The sequence below is a fragment of the Ischnura elegans genome, chromosome 5 (assembly GCF_921293095.1).
Source record: "Ischnura elegans chromosome 5, ioIscEleg1.1, whole genome shotgun sequence".
NCBI lineage: Eukaryota > Metazoa > Arthropoda > Insecta > Odonata > Coenagrionidae > Ischnura > Ischnura elegans.
Window position 1 is genome coordinate 6,043,258 of NC_060250.1, and position 22,483 is coordinate 6,065,740.

Below are 22,483 nucleotides of genomic sequence, written 5' to 3' on the forward strand. Positions count from 1 at the left end.
AACGCAATTTCTTCATGTTTAATAGAGAGATTTAGAAGAGCGAAAGAAGATTTCCTGATAGTGCACGATAGTGACTTACGAAGGTGGGCGTATGAAGATAATGGCAAAATGACAAATCCTCTAGAAAATTTTTCTGCTTCAACAGGATGGTTGTGGAAGTTTAAAAAATCGCATAACATAGTGTCTAGGAAAGTTACCAAAGTTGTTTCTCGGAAACAGAACTTTGACTGGCAAAAGACATCCGAAAAGGCACATTCTTTTGTAAACGATGTCCGGCTAATATTGGCCCAGAAGCCAAATTACTTTCTCTTAAATACTGACCAGAGTGGGTTTAAGAAAGAATTACACTCGGGACGAACCCTGCATTTCCGAGGAGTGAAAACGGTGGAGTCAACGGTACAGTCCCTCGGAGCAACGACCCATTCGTATACGATACAGCCGACGATCTCGATGGATGGTGAACTTCTCTCTCCTTTATTTATTTGCCTGCAGGAGAAAGGTGGAATTTTTCCAAAAAATGTTTCTGTGTTTGAAGCTCCAAATCTTCACGTCCCCAGATAGCATGCAAGCTTGCAGCAAACTTGTCATAGGCTTGTCCTTGGCTTGTCACGACAAGCCTTGCCGTGGCAAGTTTGCAGCAAACTTGCTGTGACAAACCTATTCTGGCATGAAAGCTATGTACAAGCTTGAATAAAGCTTACAAGTTATGTGAACACATACAAGCCGTAGACTTGTACATCACACCTGCAGAATACATGCCATATTGCACCCATAGCAGATTTGTCATATCATTCCTGCAGCAAACTTGCCATATCACACCTGCAGCAAACTTGCCATATCAAACCTGCAGCAAACTTGCCATATCGCACTTGCAGCAAACTTGCCATATCACACCTGCAGCAAACTTGCCATATCAAACCTGCTACTACCCACACATAGCATGTTAGCTAACGTGAAGCTTGACTTTTCCTTGCCATCTCAAGGTTGAATTTTTCATGCCTCTTTCCAGCCTATTTGGCTTGGTTGTAAGATTTTAATAATATGTACTTAATGAGAATTATAGTAATATAACAATATAATGTTATTTGATATAATTATCTTCATACTCATTAAAAAACTCAAGTAAAAAACTTTTCCCATTATATTACGAACTTATTTTAATATTTTGGATTAAAAATCGTATTTTGAACTCGCGCCAAAACGCCCGGCGGCAGTCTTATGTACCACGTGACCTAACGGTTGCCGTTATTTTGTGATTGTGAATTTAGCTGTGAAGTAAAATCTTGTTTTACAAGCAAATTTACGTTGAAGTATGCTATGGAAGAAGAAAATAATCCGTGTTTCGTAGTGAATACTGGCAAGAGGGGATTGGAAGATTACTGAATTCTCGGAAGCACTGGCTTTTAGCGGCACGAAGAGATTTAAGAAGTTGCCTCTGTCAGCATCTACTCATCTCTGCTGTGCTGATCATGTAAATGTGAGTAAATGGAACAATTTTTTCTATTCGATACTATGTATGATTAATGAACCGCCAATTACTATCCAATAATTATTTAAGATTATTCATTATTTTATTCTCAGTGTAATTGCAATTTAGCATGATCTTTGCTTTCGCTGGCATAGTGAAAAGACTCCATTCAGACGGTTTAAGTTGAAATATCAGGGTTCTCGCAGTAGAATCCACTTTGTTAGCAGTTCTTCATGACGTTAAAGTATTAGTCTCAACCTCAGTAAACTCGTTTATGAAGGATTTTTCTAGAAAATGAATAACTATTGGGAATATGTCGAAGAATAATAGCAGTTAATTAGCTGTTCTAAACATAGCCATCAGTTGAACTCCCTCTAATCATTATAATTTAGGCATTGATTTATGCTTTAGTTCATTTTTTTTACAAATGCCCATGTATATATCGTACATTTCTGCCAGTACATTCTTAACATGCATGTTGCACTCAAGGGCATAAGTAACACATTTCTAAGCTGTTTCTGTGCAATAAGATTGCAATTCTTAAAATTTTTGAGATGTAAGTAATCAATTACTCGTGTTTGTTGACAGAAAAATTAGTGGTGTATTAAAATCTATGGTTAGCACCTGTTTGATAAGCATTTAGGCAGGATTTATGATGATTAAGTACCAAGTGTACTAAGGTAGTATAATATAAGCAAATCAATTGGTATTATTGTATTTATAACAATTTCATATTTACAGGCTGCAGTAAATTAAAACTAAAGAATGGCCAGCTCCTCATGTGGATGGGAGAAATGGCACCTGGGTTTTCTCACTTGGAGAGGAAAGTAGATGCTTTATTGGCTTGTGACCCAAAGCAAAAGGATTCTGCTGTGAAGGAGATGTATTTCAGCCGATTGCCATTGACAGCAGATGAGGATTTCATCAAACTCTGCCGAAGGATAAGTGAAGAAACCTCATTTGGGCCAAAGTTGGTAAGTGAATAATGATAATTTGTGTGCTACCTTCCTGATTCAAAAAATGTATGATTGTTTAATGAAAGAACAATTAAGTTTTTGTAAGAAAGTTTCAAAATTGATGTAAATCTGGAGCTCGCCAGACACTCGGTGTTTGGAATTCAAAGTGCTATAAAAATACTCAAGTACAACATAATTTTGAAGTGCGTATGGATTATTGTCCATTGAAATATTAAACAATTATGGTATGATTGGATTTTTGTTATTTCATATGCACTTGTGCACACATACTACATGTGCATACTAACCATGACAATTGTGTTAATTTTTTTGGTGAATTTTTCTTCTGGCTATAAACATGATTTTTGTTATTCTTGTATAAGCTGTTAACTCTTAATTGATCTGATCTTTTTTATCTCTAGATGCAATGTTTGGTAGCAGTTGGTAGAAGAAATGAATGAACACTTCTACAAAATATGTTGCGTCGTCTTAGAATGACTATGTAGCAGAGCTGTATTCCCTTACGGGCAAACTTCAGAAGAATTCGGTTAAGAAATCATTTTATAGCACTTCAGTGTGTCCTGTTATTTTTCGTGAGTGCATCCAATAAGATATTCTAAGATTATTATAATAATTGATCGTTGAAATGAACTTTTAACATACTGCATTAAGTATGTTTTTTATAATTTCATAGATGTATGCAGAAAGGTCTACCCTGATGCATCAGATGTGGTGCTGAAAGGGTGTCTGAGTAATTGGCTCAACCAGGCTAAAGTCAGGAAAATAAGAATGTAAGTAGTCGCTTCTCATTTCCCTGCCACATTAATTCGATTCGATGGAAGTTGAATCATTTACCGCCATTGTGAGAATGTGGGGGTACAATATGGGCATATTATTTATTGAATCTGATTGCTTATTCTTTTTGGAATATTAGTTAATAATTTCTCAATTTACCTCCCTGATTTAAGCAAATGATACATGATATATCATTTCACATGGAGTAATTACTATTTTCTCTTCAGGGATTGGCAGGATAAACAGACCGAGGATCAGGCTGATGAAGACAATAATTTTGCTTAATAAGTTCATCAGTAACGATCTATAAGTATGTAACCATGTAAGTTCCATGCACAGCCTTGTACTCCCATAACTTAACAAGAATTCAAAAGAATGAAGTTTTAATTTTAAATCCTCAAAGCCAATCAGCATACTTGTGAATGTTTTGATAAAATTCGAGCAATATGTTTTTACCTTTTGAAGATTTCTGTAATTTAGTTATTACCATGTGTGGCCTAGGGGGTCATACATTTTTTTAAGTGTTTCTGTCTTAGATGTTTCCTATTCAGCTTGTAAGTATTTCACTCACTTCATTAATAGTGATTAACTATCGATGACTAGACATCTATCTTTGGTATGTCCACCGCTGCCTCAACATGTACATAATTAATGAGAAAAATAAACTCTTCAGCATTTATTTGTTGCCCATTTTATTAAATAAATTTAGCAGCCAAATTCTGTGCATGTGAAATGACTAACAATTGAGAGAATAGAAAATTTTCAATTTTGTTGTTGTAAATTGATCATTATTTAGGAGAGCATTTTATTTAGCAGAAATTTTAAGGCAGTTTTTCCTCAGCAAGTGTCACTACAGAAATGGTAGGTGTGGAACTAGTTTTCCTAGTATGTAGCAGGTGTGACACTACACGTTTTCAGCAGGTGTGATGTGACAAGTTTGCAGCAGGTTTGATGCGACAAGTTTGCCGCAGGTTTGTTGCGACAAGTTTGCTGCAAGTTTGAGAAAGGGTAACTAGGAGGTTTGATTCAAGCTTGCCGCAAGCTTGCAGGCTTGTCATGACAAGCTTGCTGCAGGTTTGATGCGACAAGTTTGCTGCAGGTTTGATGCGACAAGTTTGCCGCAGGTTTGTCGCGACAAGTTTGCTGCAAGTTTGAAAAAGCGTAACTAGGAGGTTTGATTCAAGCTTGCCGCAAGCTTGCAGGCTTGTCATGACAAGCTTGCTGCAAACTTGCAACTTTGTCATGACAAACTTGCAGCAAGCTTGCAGCAAGTTTAGCATGCTATCTGGGTCGTGGCTTCTAATTCCGGTTTGTTGACGAAAACTATTTTGCTAGAAGAGTATTTTGGTAAAGTGCTGTTTCCAAATTTAAAAAAGGACACAATTCTCTTGGTGGACTCGTGGAGTGCATTTAATGACAGAGAAGGAATTCTTTCCATGAAGACAGGATCATTTCAATTTGAAATACAGCAAATACCGCCCAAAACTACAGGCATCATACAGCCGTTGGATGTGTATTTTTTCCGAATGTGGAAGAATTTTGTGAGAAAATTCTCCGACCGTGTGTTGCTGGACCAAATAGACTTAAATTTATTTCAAAGAAATAATATTTTGAAACTTCAATCTCTGACTCACTCACAATTCTTTGCTCCTTTGTTCAAAAATTTCATTCGCTATTCCTGGTTTCGAGCGGGATACACGAATGAAAGACCAGAAGTGCATATTACGCCTGTTGATTATTGCTTCGATAGTAATATTATGAAGGATAGATGTGATATTATAGTTGAAGAACAAGGGTGCAACTTTTTGACATTCATCAGATGCGCTATCTGTGCAAAAAAAATGCTGTTTTCACCATTTTTTCAATGAACATCACAACTGTGAAAAATAAAACACTATATAGCGCCATTTTTTGTTATTATTTTATCTATAGAATAGATCATTGATTCATAATTATTTTGAGTATCAATGTTTTCACCATTTTTCGCTGAAAAAAATTAGAAAAATGTGTGCCCTATTCCACTTCTGAATGGGATTTCATTGTTTAATGTGAATTTTTGCCTTGCATGGTACGTATTTAAAATTAGAGCGGAAAACTTAAGGATTTTTGATGGTTGGGGTTCATTTAAGAGTTGCGCAAGGGAGAGACTTCCACGAGGTTCATAGTTCAGGACTCCATAAACAGAGATGAAGACGGAGGGGGACGGAATACATTATTTGAAAGTGATCGGAAGTCTTTGAATCAGATCACTCATGGGAAATTCGGGTATCTTCACTTTATTTGGTTAATGGCACCTTTAAAATAACGGAATGTTGGTAAATCCTCCCAGAAAGAGAAAAAAAAGAGTGGCCTGTGCTAAATGTAGGGTTTTGAGTCTATTCCTTCACGGGGTGAGGGTAAACGATTGGGTTTTTCCTCAAGCTAAAAGGAATATTATCTATAGGCTCGGGGATATTCGAAGGTCAAGACATTATTTGTGGGAGTCTTTGAGGGTGGGGTAAACTGTGAACGTGAGGGAAACATATGAAAGGAAGCGGGCGCCTTCTCATTGTGCGTTTTTATGTTTCCCGTCCCAAACTGCAAACAAAGACCGAAGGGAGAGCCCCCGCGGCGTTGGGTCAGTCGCTACTGGTCGGACCCAAGCTAATGAGTGTCGAAGGTCTTCGACTGTTCGGCATTGTCACAGTCACGAAAACGGATTTCAATCCACCTAGAGTGTAAAATCTGGCGCATGAGTATGTAGTTCCTTGCCATTGTGCGTAAATAAGTTCAATGGACTCAAAAGAGAATGAGAAAAAAGTTTAGACATTTCTTAATCCACTGGCATTCACTGCAGGGTTAGAGGAAATTAATATGTCGTAGACGACCTTTGGTGTCGGTTCACAGCAAAAGGAGGCGTTACCCTCTCAAAGACTTTAATTTACCCTGGTTTTTCCGGTCTTCAAGCGGTGAAGGTACTATTTGCCTGATGTTAAATACGTGAAGGAATATAGGATGCGGTAATCTAATTATTTGTTACTCCGAAAATTCTTGGAGGCGCCTTCCCCCAAAATTCATGTTGAATGTCTCTTTTTTCCTACAACATTAATTGATTAAGTTTATCATCTACTTAATACGCAAATCTGCATGCAGCTAAAATGCTGTAGCGTTAAATTCGCTATGAGTAACATTAATTTTGCCCTTTACGACATTACGAGTAGATAAACATCGTAATTTGCTGGCAGGGGTAAATTCCCGCTGACGTATACAGAGTAAGCATCTTTTGAATTACATTTATTATTTTTTATGGAAATTTGTCAATCGGTCACGGGAAAATTATCTGCATTTATCATTTATAAATTATAGGGAAACTGGGCTAAGGTGATTGTCATTCTTGGATGCCTACAAATCCATAATTTCTATCTTTCCTCCGCTTCTTGTCAGCGTAAGGATGGTAGACCGCTGACGCCCGGAACGCCCGCAGGCCTTCCCCCTAGCGCTTGCCGGCAGGGACGCCTCGCTGCCGGCCCGTGAGTGAGGGGCCCCTCGCCTCAAAAAGGGTGGCCGGCGCGCAACTTTGAATGCAGATATCTCGGGCCACCGGGCTTAAGGGCACGGGAAATTTTGCAAATTTCCATTAATTATGGAACACTACCATCCTACCAAATTTGAACGAAATCGGCGGAGTACACTTCGTGAATGTTCCTTGTCAGTGGCGCCGACTCCATGGGGCCTGAGGGGGCCCGAGCCCCAAAGATTCGTTTGGGGGGGCAGAGCCCCCTCAATAATTCAAGAAAATAATTTAGTTATATTATTGTTTGTGAAATCACAAAAATATATTGGTATTTTTTATTTCCCATGCTTTACGATAGTTACCTTTTAAAATAAATTCAACAATGTGTCAAAACAAATCATAAGGTAGTGTGCAGGTTAAATGAAAACAAGTGATATGAATCATGATAGTGTTTCGGTGCTGCAACACACTTTGAATTTAACCTCTTCCCGGAGCAAGACCTCCGATATGGGCCCCCCCAATATTTTTTATAAGTCGGCGCCCCTGAAAGTACTGCTAATTGAAGTACATCCGTGATTCAAACGTCAATTACTTTATATCGAAGTTAAATTATCAACATTTGCCAAGTACGTTCTCCAACATATCAACATCGTTAAACTCCTTTTCAATTTTTAATCATCATAAATCAACTATTAACTAACTATTCAAATCGCTAGCGCGATTACACTTCCATTATCATTTCAACATTAATTAGTTTCAATCCAAGGTCACGACTTTTCGACCATTCTCTACGATATAGTAAATATAATGACTGCAGCATCTCCCGGCGAGCATTAGCATAATAGATTACGTTATCGCACATCTAAAAGTAATACTACACTTTCCCCATAACTTTACCATAATACGAGTACTTAATTATAATATTATCTATTGGCGAAGCGAAGTACTTAGCTTTGAACTGCCTCCATTTTATGTTTTAGTTGTTTGTTATTGTTATTTCAAACTCTCCGCAGACGACGTATTCTCGAACACAGATGTGTCGAAGGATTTCATTGGCTCTTCAGATTTCTCAATGATACCAACCTCACGCGCTCGTACGTGTATGATACGCGCGATGACGGTGGCTTACATGATCGCGTGATACAGCGGAACGTGATAGGAGAACGTGATGGTCATCTCTCGCCGTCGTCGCTGTCACATTTACATAATCGAGGTGCTGGACAGAAAAATATTGCGCATCCTCCATTAGTCTCCTCAGATGCAATTATTCTTCCATCTCTGCACAAAGTTAGGGCTGGTCAAGAACTTTGTGAGGGCTATGGACAGAAATTCAGATGCATTTCGCCATTTGAAGGCACTATTTCCTCGGGTAAGTGACGTCAAAATCAAAGAAGGAATTTTCGTGGGACCCCAGATGAGAATTTTGATGGGTGACAAAATGTTCGAGGATGGGTTACACCCAGTGGAAAGAACAGCTTGGGGGCACTGAAAAGTGTGATACGGAATTTTCTGGGGAATAATAAAGCAGAGAATTTCCGGTACATTGTGGAAGAAATGTTGCAATCGTACAAAGACATGGGGTGCAACATGTCGCTGAAAATTCATTTTTTGGACTCGCATCTGGACTTTTTTCCTGACAACCTTGGTGCCGCCAGTGACGAGCATGGTGAGCGGTTCCACCAAGATATAAGTGTTATGGAGATGAGGTATCAGGGACAGTGGAATGCAAGAATGGTTTCTGATTACTGTTGGTCACTGAAGAGAGATGTGAAAGATGCGAAATACAGAAGGAAATCCATATCCACAACATTTTAAGGTAAGATGATACTTTCTTACATGCTTGCATATTTCTATAGATATGCAAGCTTTTCTAAAACTGAGGGTGATGGAGAAAAACTAATTACATATTTGAAATCAGCGCGGAGAACCCTATTAGGATCAGCAAATGAACCTCTTGCGCCAAAAATCGTGTTTACCAAAATTGCATTTTTTGACATTGTGGTCCCCGGGTACCAACCCTGACGATGTATAATGGAACGAAATGCAGTCTCAATTCACGCGTATAGTATGACAAGTGCGCTGGTTTTTGTTTCATTGCTCTACGATAACTAGGGTGGAAGTTATGTCCTTTTAAGTGTATATTGGTGCATGAAACCAGGTTTTTCGGGATTTTCGGGACGTTTCGGTGAACCACACGAAAACTAAGGGTGATGGAGAAAAACTATTTACATATTTGAAATCAGCGTGAAAAACCCTATAAAGATCGGTTAAAACCTCTTGCGCCAGAAAATTTTTGTTTTTTTGTAAACCAGTGTTATCAAGAAGAGAAAGATGGGTTTGTAGCTTGCGAATGGCGTAGTTGCCATGCCAAGATTACGCCGCGATAGCAGTATCGTCGGCGAACATGAAAGTTTGAGTTTGTGGAGAATAAGGAAGATCATTGACGTATAGGTTGAAGAGGGTAGGTGAGAGGATGGCGCCTTGTGGGACGCCGCAGTTCGTTTCTCTTACTGTTGAAAGAGCACTGCCTTCAGTAACTCTGATTGATATCGCGTGCAAGAAACTCATGATAAGTTTCACGAGATTAGGCGGGATGTTAGCCCGGCAAAGCTTGAGAATGAGGACTTTGTGCCACACTTGGTCGAAGGCCTTGGCGACGTCTAGATAAACCAGCCCCGTATACATACGGCGTTGAAAACCCTGGGAAATGTATTCGGCTAGTCGAAGGGCTTGGAGAGTCATGGAGAGTCCTTCGCGGAAACCCATTTGCTCCGGTCGTAATAAGTCGGTTGTCCGTAAGTAGTTGTCAAGATGGTTTTTAATGACTTTTTCAAAGAGTTTGGAGAGGTTTGAAAGTACATTCATATGGTACCTACCATGAAACATCTGCACCAGAAGCGACCCTAGCCGAAAGGGCCGGGGAAGAATTTACTAAGGCGTTCAGTTCATCGTTGCATTTTTTGGAGTGAACAAGTGTTGTGTGGTCTACTGAATTTGAGAGCTGTGAAGTGTGTTTTACACTTATCTCTGCTGTAACGGGCTCAATCACCATGCCCGATGCAAAGAAGAGGAGAAAAGGTGAGAAGCTCAGAAGCCGCGAAAGACAGTTGGTGCTCAAAGTCTTCTCGTACTTAAATCTCTCGGCATTAGTGAGGCCTGCCGAGAAACTTCGAAGGCTGCTGGGTACTCGGAGTCAGGGGCGGATCCAGGATTTCTTTCTGGGAGGGGCACAAGCAAGGCCGTATCCAGGATTTTGTTCAGGGGGGGGCACAAGGATACTTCGTCATACAAAACGAACGAAATGATAATGGGACCGTATTAAAAATCTAGCATATTTTTAAGGGTCTGGGGGGGGGGGGGCACGTGCCCCCGTGCCCCCCCCCCCCTGGATCGGCCTATGCTCGGAGTCCACTGTTTACAGAGTGAGAAAGGGAAGTTCCCGTGGTCCATTGGTAACTCCTTCAAAAACTAAAGAAATTATACACAGCCTTACAAAACTTCGACAGCAGTGATTTTCGACGCTTTTGTGATATCGGGAATTAGAAGGAAGGTACATGAATCCTTCGTGAAAACTAGTGTTTCTACACGCACCTCCCGCTTACCCTGATGGGTATTCCAACCCAACCCAACGTTTCGGGTATTCCCATCAGGGTAAGCGGGAGGTGCGGGGGCATGCTTTAAGAAAAATTTAAAGACAAATAGTTCAAAATAGCGAGTTTTACGGGTTTCGGAGGAATTTTTATTAATATTTACACTATTATGTAAATAATACTAATCTAATTCAGTAAAATGGATTAAATTTAGAACGTTTCTGAGCTCTGGGGGGAGGGGTTATCCCCCAAAACCCCCCCGCTGAGCCACTGTGCGTTATGCTAATCTATGCTCCTCAGTGATTTCAATCTAATTTAGGGTTAACATTTGTCTTATGTTTAGGAAAGTTACGAAATATCTATGCTTAACACTTCAAAATAGTGGTAAAAAATGAAAGCATTAGCATTTGCCACTCCCATTAGAGCTAACCTTGCTTATTTGTATGCCTAAGCTTCCCATAAACAAACACCGATTCGAAATCGTCAGCGTAATGCCGCCTTTACGCAGAGAAAAACGGACTTGTTCAATTTTTCTGCGACGACGCTGCGAGCTGGCGACATGACGTCATCAATCCTCAAAAACGTGCTCTGATTGGCTCGCTAGCCGCGGCGTCAACGCAACCACGCAACGCCGTGAACTGTGAAGTCACCCTGGCTGAAGCATTAAAAGTGGCCATAGCTGTAGTATTTAAAGTGGCCATGGCTGAAGCTAAATAGGAAAATCCGGCCCTGGTGCTAGCACTGAAATATCATTTCATGGAAATGTCATCACTAGTCTCACTTAACCCCATTCAATACCAATTCAACACATGCCTATTTCTTTAATGGTCAGCGAGGGAAAATCAATGGCATTGAATCAAAAGCATTATAGCTTATTAATTTGAGCGTCAGAGAGCACATTATATTATACAAACCTCCGGCCCTGGAGGCAATGAAGCGCAGGATGAGCGTCTTGTTTCTCTCGGCGGCCTGGTGCGTGGCTGTCCGGCCCCTTGGGTCCCTCACGTTCAATCGCCTCGGGTCGGCTTGGTAAAGGCGCCCAAACACGTCCACGTTCCCCTTCTCAGCAACCTTGAGAAACAAGCAATACAACAAGAATCTGACTTATAATTCTGATGACTACGCAGCGTCTGGATTCTTCATCCTTATAGCCACAACTGGGGAAAGAAACACTCCAATGGCCGTAACAAGTGACCTCGTCACAGGTATAAACAAAACACTGTGTGGTATGCTGGAACGGGAAAATTCGCAGCAGTGACCAACCCCAGCCTCTCAACCGGAAACCCTTCACTAACACACGTTCAACAGTGTAGAAACCTTCGCGAGGGTTTTGGGGGACCTCGCTAAGGCTGCTTACGTTGAATCCAATCACTCGCTTAACTACGAAGGAACCTTCGCGAGGGTTTTGGGGGGCCTCGCTAAGGTTGCTTAAGTTAAGGAAACACACACTCACAACACTTACTCCGTGGGTTATACTCAGGGAGAATATGGTCAAAACTGAGCGATGGAACTGCCACCTGGACGGGAGAAGCGTACCGGTTTCGGAATCCAAGATTCTCTAAATGTTGTAAAGATGTTTTTTCATCACTCAACCTTGTTGAAGTGAAGCTTTAACTTCAGTTGCGTTGAGAAGGGACGAAAGCCGTGAAACTCACCATTTTGAACTATTTATCTTGAAATTTTTCTAAAGGAGTGGCCCCGCACATCCCCGCTTACCCTGGCGTGTATTCCACACTCCCAGACACCCCAGTATTACTTGTGCCTAAAATCCCCCCTAGCCTTAATTCCTAGCTGCGCCCCTGCCTGCAACTGCTACTCATAATCAACGGTGATGCTTAACTGTGATTGCGATCACCGAGGAGAATCACTCTTTAAAGTAAGCGGTGATTTGTGGCGCTGCTATTCCAGCTACTTTGTCCAATTCCAATCAATGAGCTCTACGCAAAAGGAACGAATAAACTTATTGAAAAGTGGAAAATTAGGCAAAAAAATTTTTGAGGGAATAGTTCTGATTCTGAGTTTACGATAATTAAGTAAATTTAACATGGCAAAGGAATTGATAAGTGGCAATCATTAAAATCCCGTCGACATTTTTAAAACCTATTTTATATTCAAACCATCTTGATTCAAATCGTTAGCTATATACTTCATAAAGAATATCTAATTCATCATAAAAGATGAAGTATGTTCCTTCATAAAATATGAATGAGACATCCTTTATTATACCGTTGGTAGCAGCCTAAGCTATCTTCACCATATGACCGCACACAAATTCGCAGTGATTTCGAGTACTTAGTGATTTAGTCACCGGCAGTGAACGGTTACTTCTCTTCAATCACAGGTAGCGATATATCGCTCATTACTTGGTCGCAGCCTATGCTATCTTCACCCAATCCAGTGATCCAATCACACTGATTTCGAGTATTAAGCCACCGACAGTGACTGATACCTACTTTTCAGTAACGGTAACTCTATCACAGTTAGCGATATATCGTTCATGCAGAACCATGCAGTTCATCGAATGCTCATGCAGACGGTAAATAAGTTAAACCTATGTGGCCTGTGTGACAGCGCTTGGCGATGCTTTTTTGTCAAAGGCTCTGTGATTGGTTGGTTTCATCCAATTGGATGAAAATTTAGAACGTGTCCTATCCATTTGGAAAAAACGGTGTTTTGTACAAACGTGAGGACCAAAAGCCAGTTGGATGAAATTTTGACCGTGGGACATGGTACGCGTCAGTTGCATCAAATTTTGATGCAAATTTGACCGTGGGACATCGCCTTAAGGACACTTTCCGACCATAGATAATTTTAATAGGTGGTTACTAAGAAATGTTTCCCTGACCTCTGTGTCTCATGCTTGCATTGGTAATCTCAGACGATCAAAAACCCCTGACTACTCGTATAGCTTCTGGGTGCCTGTGACGTCATGTGGAGTGGCATCGCATGGGCGCCAATATGGTCTTTTTCAAATGATTTTAAAAATGGCCATTCACATCCGTGTAAACTGGGATTTATAAAACCAAATAATTTGTACATTATGAATACACTAATGGTGGGTAACGAATCGCAATCATTACCTTTCGTTTTTTTAATAAAGGAAACTACCCTATTCTCTGAAGACGGTAATTTTGGAAGAAACATTCCGGATTTTTAAAGAAGAAAAACGTCGCTTTACTCCTCGATTGCGTCTATTTTTGTTTAATTTATTGTTATTAAACAATAATTAATGATTTTAACGCTAAAATTTGGGGTGAGAGTCCCAATTAATGACAAAATCTCTGTTTCTTCGGTGAACACATTCCAACGAAAACGTGCCATTACGTAATACTCGCCCAACAAGGAAGTCACAATCTCACGGTATTGCCTATAATTCAAGGGGCTAACCCCATAAACTAGCCCTTAAATGTCACAGTCCACTTTCCTCCCCTGCATCGGTATTTAAAGAACAGCGAATTCTCTGTGGTGAATAATTCATAAAGCCTTTAACTGTAATTGTGCGCAATATCCCACAAGATATCCTGAGAGCATTCGTAGCTTTGCGGTAATTGGGAGGTAGCAAGCAACGAGATAACACTGATCCAACTTAATGGTAGAAAGTACGAGGATGCAGCAGCGGACTACTTCGAAAATAGAGCAGGTCCCTTCCTTTTTTTGCACTTCCCGGTATCTTCCTTCTCTCGCACAGGAATTACCTTTGCTCAACTGCTATATGAAGGCTGTGCACTGGGGCGGATCGGAAAAATCGATTTTTTTCAAATCCATCTGGCCCAATGAAAAAAAGTTGTGGGACCGATCAAAAATATGGCCTGAAAATTTTGAGACCTCTAGGTGAACCCCTGACCCTCGCTCAAATGCGATTTAGGGGCTGAAGGTCAAAATTCTAAAAATGTAATATTTTATGGTCATTCCCTATAGATTTCGCCGAGTTACTGCCTATCGAGAACAAAACTTTCGTGCATTTTGACGTATCTGCCACCGTTTAGCCACAAAATGCCTAACTTGAGTCCGCGCAGAAAATATTCCAACGCCCACGCAGCGTCGCGGATACAAGAGCTGCAGGCCGATCCCTTTCCCTCCCCGCTCGATTCTCCCCTTCCCTGGCCTCCAATGCAGCAAAATTCATCCCGCGTGTGCTGCTAGGAGGTCGTTTATCTTTGATAATATAAATCGGAAGATGGAGGAAGGTAATAAAGGAAGCGTAGTGAGACGACTTGTCCCTTATTAGGCGCCTCGTCGGCGTTAAACAAATCGATGTTACTAACTTTTAGAGAAGCGATGAAATATTTTTAGATCCGAGAACGCAGCGCATATCCAAAGTTCGCACACCTTTATGACCACTCGAGAGGACTTTTCATTTACCGTACGCTCCTTTCCTGTTGATAGTTATTAGTGTTAACTGCAGACTTTTTTTATTGCTTAGAGTGTCCCTTACGATGTTGGAATGTGCTCGATGAAGGATATGAGTCTCAATGATCTTGGTTATTGCTAAATTGCATGGGTATGAAATGTATTTGGTGGTGAAAATGCGAGTAATTCTTTGTTTCCTTCATTATTCCATTTTGATTTCAACCTGTGATTAGCTAACCTTTTCTCATGTTTTCAACATTTCATGGTGTCTTGTATTCCTTGTATTGCAATACGTTTTTCATTATATTTGCAGTTTTTATAGTGTTCAAACTACTCATGATCACTACTGCTATGCTTTGGTTTGTTTAATGCTAATCATTTTGTTGGTTATGTATTTAATTTGCTATTTCAACTCTGTCCTTTCAACTCTTCCTTAATTGTCATCGATTGAGCGTAATTCATTCAGTGTCTCTACAATGTTTACATTTCGTAAAACTTTCTCTTTCATTTTGCAGTAAGAACTTAATTTCTACTACAATGGTATAAATATTCATCACTTTTCTCGTTGCCTACTTTTGGAATGCTTTCTTCGTATAAGTGATGGATATTAACTTCAAAAAACCTTTCATTTTAAGACTCCTCAGCCAAGATATGTTATCTTAATGGGTACTCATCATGAACTACTTCCTACGAAATAATATCCTTCTCCTTTCATTATTAAATAATTATCATCCATTAAATTATATCCAAACTTGCATGCTTATTTATAGTGAAGTGTTGCTATGGTCTATGGTTTCAGGTGCTGTTGCAAGATACATCTACCTCAAGGAAAATTGGGTCACCCTCTTTATCTATAACTGTGGAGTGTTTACTTAAGTAATGGAATCTGTCTCCTATTACGCAAAGGCTGCTCATCTCTCATTGCAATGTACTGTTGTCATTGATATTTGTTGCTTGTGCATCTCATGTGCTTGTAGAATTGTTAATTTCCACAGATTTCATCTATAGTGTGTCATATTTAAATTTTTATTGTTGCATTTCTTTTTCCAGTTATTGTATCAATAAATACCAATGTCCACTGAAGTAAGTGTCCGAGATCATTATTCTTACCAACCACCAGATCGCCATGTTGACTTTGTACATTAATCTTGTATTATGGTTACAACTTTAGTAACCTGGGAAAGTTCTTCAGGAAGATTTTCCTACATTCATTGCAATTGCAGTAGCATTATTGAATAGCAGGACCTATCGTGACGCGTAAAAAAGTTTGAAACACGCGCCGAGATGTGCATTCAAACTTCGCGGCAGCCTTGGACCACTGGCATAGATGGCACTGATGTATCAAAACCTATACGCGTTAGCCTTATGGTTATGTCGCCCCCTTGCTAGTGTGTGAGGCGGTGTGTTGGGGAACAGGCTCAACGAATGGAGGGGACTTGGTGGAGTGACGGTGGTTGTTCAACCAGATGGAAGCGTTCGACCCGCCCGGGCTGAACGTCGCTCATTCTATGCCACCAGCCAATCCATCCCCTTCCCCCCTCACCCCCAAAAACCTCTATGGAAATCATCAGCAGTCCAGCGTCTTGCTCGTCGATATTATAATAACGGTGGGTCAACACACGGACACGTCCGAAAATTATTTTGAGTGCGTTCATTTTTTCATACAGTTGGCAGGCAAAAAACCAAGAGTACATATTGACAGGAAATTTTATGCACTTTCATTTCAAATGTGTATGCAAAGCACTACATGAATGCGTATGACACTGAACTTACTGTGATATTTCACAAGCTAACATTAAAAAATTTTCAAGCCGAGAAGTAATATTTTCTGATGTTTTCCTCACCAATGCTATACGTATGTTTGTATCGACGGCTAAGGTATAACAACACGTACCTCAAAAATAGCAACTTTTCAGGAGAGCAAAAGAAACGATTTATATTTTTAATTGTGCACTGAAATTAAAAACCAAAAGTTCATAAAACTGAAAAAGAAGCATATAATTGCAAAAAAGAGTTTGTTTTTTGCTTATATTTTATTTATTCAATGTTTTTACATTTTGTTTAAGATACGTCTCAAACCGGACGAATTTGAGATACGTGTTGTTAGAACTTAGCCATCGATATGGCACCATTGACTTTAGGATCCACTAATTTCACATTATACGCTCCCTACCAATGACGTAGGTCTCAAGTTTTCCACTAACTAACCAAAGGTTTTTGGGCTACTGCACATCACTTCCACAGCAGCAGAACACTAGGGTAGACGAGGGGTGGAGGCTCAAAGACTCGTGTACTGGCGCATGCGCACATCCCTGTGTTTGCACTCACCCTGAGGATGTAGAATGGGCTATCCTTGATGTGGCAAACCTCTCCCTTGATGTGACTCCCCAAAGCCAACTTCTCCATCAGGTCCTCATGCTCCAAAGATGGCTCTTTGGAGTACTTCTTGCGCAAGGCATCGACGGGCATGAACCTCGATGAGCCCGTCTCCACGTGGGAAGCAGCTGCCGCTGACGTCGACACCCCTCCCCCCCCGTCTGCCAATCGTCTCGGCCACCACCACCTCCACGACGTGAGCCCCATCGCCAATGGCCGCCAAGGAAGTGGGCTGACTTCCAAGACGGTGATTGCAAGCAGCACGCCTGATTTATAGGGGAAGAGGAGTGATTCCTGATACTCACATTCATTAAAATAGGTACCCATTTAATTAAAAGCGCAAAAACCATGCAGACCACTATCCAGGATATTATAACGAAAGGTTTGGCTAGTGCCCATAATGATCAAGAATTACTTTTCAAAAGTCCCATAGGAAAAAGAAACAAAAAAGATCATAGACGAATAGGAAGTACTGAAGAGAAAATCTTTTCGGTTTTGGCACAGCTTTATCGGATGCCAAACCCAAGAATATTTTGTCGAAAAATAGAGATGTTTTTGAATAATTACAAACCTTTTCTGAGTAAATAGGATGCTGGAGATTTAAAATAAATAATTCAATGCCTAGAAAACGATGTTTCATTGTGTTTAATGGTCCCATGGCGAAAAGTAAAGGTTAATGTGCATCATGTAACTCAATAATGATGCCAATTACACCGCCTGAAAGAGAATTTTTCTTATCAAGGACTTCGTTCTGAAGATAATGCATGCCGACAATGAACGTGAAAGAGAGTGGTGACTTATTGTGACTCAATCAGGAGGAAATAATTCGTAAAGGTAAAGGAAATAAAATTTAGCGTGTTCACTGAGCCGTCCGAGAACTCACCCGAGACCGATGACAATCCCTTTATACATAAGATGCCAGCTATTGACATTAGTACGCTCGGAATAGAAAATATATTGAAATCGCTCAGTCCAAATAAATCACCTGGTCCAGACGAAATCCCTTCTCGCGTATATAGAGAACTAGCCTCATAAATTGCCCCCTACTTGTAGTTAATATTCAGTAAATCCATCAAGCAACACGAAGTACCTAATGACTGGAAAATCGCTAATGTAACACCAATTTTTAAAAGTGGAGACAAGGAACAGCCATCTAATTACAGCCCGATATCTTTAACGTCCATTTCATGCAAGGTCCTTGAACACGTCGTAGTCAGCTCGGTAATGAAACACCTAGACGCGTAAAACTTATTAACGGGAACTCAACATGGATTCAGGAAAGTCAGATCGCACGATATTTTAGTCTCCGGGGAAGACAGCATTCCAGTAGACGCGATTTTTCTTGATTTCAAAAAGGCATTTGATAAAGTACCCCACGGAAAGTTAATAATAAAACTGAAATCTTATGGTCTAGACGAAGATGTCATTTCCTGGATAAGAGAATTTTTGAGCGACCGCGTACAAAGAGTAGTATTAGACGGTGCAGTCTCCAATGAGGTTAGAGTCACTTCTGGCGTTCCTTAGGGTAGTGTCATAGGCCCACTCCTATTCCTTCTTTATATAAACGACATTGGCGAAGTAGTACACAGTAAGTTACGATTATTTGCAGCCGACGCTGTAGTTTACAGAGAAATCCGTTCCAGCAAAGATATAGATGAATTAACGAATGATCTTGCTGCTATCCAAGCGTGGTGCGATGCTTGGCAGTTAGAATTAAATTTGAAAAAATGCGGCGTAATGAATTTCTGGAAGAGGAACAATTCCCTACAACGTAGCTATATAATTCGGGGTACTCAATTAGAGACTGTTGAATCCGTGAAATATCTAGGAGTTAGACTCAACAATGATCTATCGTGAGATAAGAGAATTTATTTTAGTAAAGAGAAACATATTTTAGTGAAACAACCGGTCAAGCAAAACGTAAAATGGGTTTTTTCAAAAGAATATTGGGAACGTGCGACGACAAAGTGAGAGAAATTAGCTACTTTTCCCTCGTTTGACGCCATTTAGAATACGCTGCCAGTGTTTGGGACCCTCATGAAAAAGTCTTAATAACAGAGTTAGAACGCGTGCAAAGAAGAGCTGCCAGGTATGTGAAAGGTCGTTACGATAGTCTTGTTAGTGTAACTGACCTCTTAAATAAACTCGGATGGGAATCTCTGTCGGACCGTAGATTGAAAAATAGACTAAACCATTTAGATAAATTCAAGAGCAGTGTCTTTTCTGACGAAGTTAACCATATCTTACGGACGCCAACATACTACGGAAGATCAGATCATATAAATAAAATAAGAGAGATAGATTGTAGAACAGACAGATTCCGAATGTCATTTTTTCCACCATCAATAAGAGATTGTAACGGCAGCAAAATAACTGGTAAATAGATGGCATGACTTGTAGTGTATCCTACTAAACTATGTAAAAATTAATGCATGCTTCTTAATTCAATTATTATTTCTAACAGCATATAGTAGTATAGTTTGTAAGTATACGGGACGTTTTTTGGACGGGGCGGTGTGCATGTGGGAGTCCAAATGCATGCTGGTGATTGATCACCCCCTGCCAAACATCCTAGAGGTGGCTCGCAGGGTATTATGTAGATGTAGATGTAGAAATATGTCTCAACTATGGGAAATATGTGGTTGAGGTGAAGTCTAAGTTACTAATATAAACAATTACCGACGCATTTACATTAAAGACTGTCTTTTGGAAAGGTAAATAATAAATATTACCATAAGTTTATAATGAAACTGATAACCGCAATGCAAGCCAAAAATGTCAAACCCAATTTGGGAGGTTCAAACATAGTGCGATCATGCTGTTTTATTTTCGGATGAAACTAATACGGATGAGCTGGCATTTTTCACGGAGACGAGGAACCGAAAATGATTCTGTGTACAATGCCGAATATGACCACGGCTTTCCGCCTCCTCGACAAAATAGGGAAATTGCATACTTTTTAAAAACAGTATGCTGATATACTACAGTAAACACTTAGTACCGCAATATACTTTTTTCCGCTTAAAATTCAGTTTATACACTAGAAAATTACTCCCAAAAGTCTCCCGAGTTTCGCGGGCTAAAAAGTACCGCCCCCACTAATCTTTGGCCGTGACGTCATAGTTCAGTAGGAGTCCAAGATCCAAGCCCAGTAACTGCAGGTTTGGAAGAGCCACGTTGCGTTTAAAGGAGAACATGGGTGAAATAAGGAAAAATTACAAGTGGTGAATTGTTCCTCTGTGCAATAACACCCCAGAAAAAATTTTCGTCTGCATTCCCACGGAGGAAATTAGAAGAAAAGCCTCGATGCATGCCGTCTGTCGGGATGAGCGTTACGGAAACATAAGAGTACAATAAACGGAATGATAAACCCGTGTGCTATGTGAGCAAAGATAACTTTAATATAAATAACATTTCCATATATCATTGACTGAATAACTTGAAACTGAGATTTTTCGATAATTCGGCCGCCGTAGAATAAAAACTCAACTTCACAACAAAAATCGAGATAGGTGTTTCTCGATGGTTACGATGGACTCAAATTATTTATGGCACTTGTTCAATTTCAGTTAAGGAAGGACATAGAAAATTCCATGATGTTTAAAATCAAGGGAGGAAATATGAAAAAATAGAGCAACGTTGACCCTCATGCATTCAAGTGCCAGCCAAGAAGACAGCGTTTTCTTCTACTGTCGGCGTCAAAATGATGTGCCGCTGTACTTTGCAAATTTATATCCTGGCTTCACTGCATGCTATAATAATGAACTATACGTCATTTTAAAGAAAATTTTATCCTAAATTCCGATTTATTTTATTACAAAAAAATTGAAAAATGTAGACACGGCCAGGGGCGGATCCAGGATTTTTTCTGGGAGGGGCACAAGCAAGGCCGTATCCAGGATTATGTTCTGGGTGGGGCACAACGATACCTCGTAATACAAAACGAACGCAATCATAATGGGACCGTATTAAAAATCTAGCATATTTTTGAGGGTCTGGGGGGGCACGTGCCCCCCCCCCCTGGATTCGCCTATGGACACGGCCAGTGCAATAAATGACTCCGCGCACCGAAAAATTAGCCGTTTTGTCAACTTCATGAACTTTGCAACTCAACCTAAGGAAAACTACTACGTCTACAGCATTCATCTTCCACATTAATTTACACTCATCAGTGCGGATTAATAAAATAGCTTTTGGGTATTTTTAGAACTTATATTTTGTTATAAATTAATGAAAATATTTAAACATAATCTTGTCCCATAGTTTACCCCGAAAGATAAAGGAAGTTGTAGATGGAAATAGAATGGAATCCAGAGGTGGTCACAAAAAATGAATCGCAGCATTCTTTGATTTTATTCTACGCCGGCTTGCTTTTCAGAAAAAGTTGAGTCACAAGAGGAATGTTCCGCGGCCCTTGATTTGGAAACTGTGGAGATAGAGGAAGACGTGTGGATCAGCAATTTCCATTTAGTTGGTTGTCAGGATAAACCAAGGATCCATTTAAAGGTTGTCAGGCCATCGTATAAAGATAGGACTGATGTGCACCACAGGGGAAATGGGGTGTTTGAGGGAAAGTCAAACCCAAAGTTGCCCAAAGAATGTGCAGTTCTATGTTGCTCTTTCCCCAGTTAAAACCAAATAGAAATTGGATTGGGATGATATTTTCACCACGGGTTCCAGTGATAGATGAGAGTGCAGGTGATCATGATCATCGTCGAAGGTCATCCCTCTAGGATTTCCGATACGGAATTTTTAAGTGACAACCGATCGCAATGACGATGAGCTCGCCTTTAGAGTAGGTTTCAGATATATCGTGAGAAAAGCTCCCAAAATGTATTAAAGACTGTTTGGAAAATATTCACATTTTAATGCTGCTTTAGGAAGGCTTTCATTACAAAAGTAACTTCTTAACACCTGAAGACGTTGTGATTATTATATTGATCGAAGTGCGATTGACCGATTCTTTCTGCAGAATAGGAAGTGGCTTCAGGGTTTTTGAGTCACAAGATGGTAGATTGTGTTGGAAGTTCGTCTATATTATCGCTACTAAATTGAAACATTGATAGTCTGGCTTCCTCAGAGCTTCCTGTCGCCCTCCAGGCAAGGTATTTTTAAGTTGAAAGTATCATCGACAGCTTGGAGGTGGAAATAAGTTCACCATAAGACTCTCTACCGGACTGCCAAAAGAATACACATTTAACATGAGTATACGCTTTCGCCAATATTATATCTACATCTACATCTACAAATTACCCTGCGAGCCACCTCTAGGGTGTTTGGCAGGGGGTGATCAATCACCAGCATGCAGAATGCATTTGGACTCCCACATGCACACCACACCGTCCAAGAAACGTCCCGTATAATAACAAACTATACTACTATATACTGTTAGAAATAGAATAGAAATTCAGAAACATGCAGTAAGTTTTACATAGGTTAGTAGGCTACACTACAA

The 22,483-nt window shown here is 40.1% G+C and overlaps 1 protein-coding gene across 4 annotated transcripts in view; it reads right to left on the bottom strand.

The window, feature by feature from the left end:
* LOC124158462 (transient receptor potential cation channel subfamily A member 1-like) overlaps window positions 1-22,483 on the bottom strand; it is a 180,189-nt gene that overhangs the window by 111,534 nt on the left and 46,172 nt on the right. For all 4 annotated transcript variants that reach the window (XM_046533564.1, XM_046533561.1, XM_046533562.1 and 1 more), the window contains exons 2-3: window positions 16,981-17,294; window positions 11,217-11,373 (exon numbers count right to left, since the gene is read on the bottom strand). In XM_046533564.1, coding sequence (XP_046389520.1) covers window positions 11,217-11,373; window positions 16,981-17,235 — 412 coding nt within the window. In that variant the 5' untranslated portion in view covers window positions 17,236-17,294. The remainder of the gene's footprint in view (window positions 1-11,216; window positions 11,374-16,980; window positions 17,295-22,483) is intronic.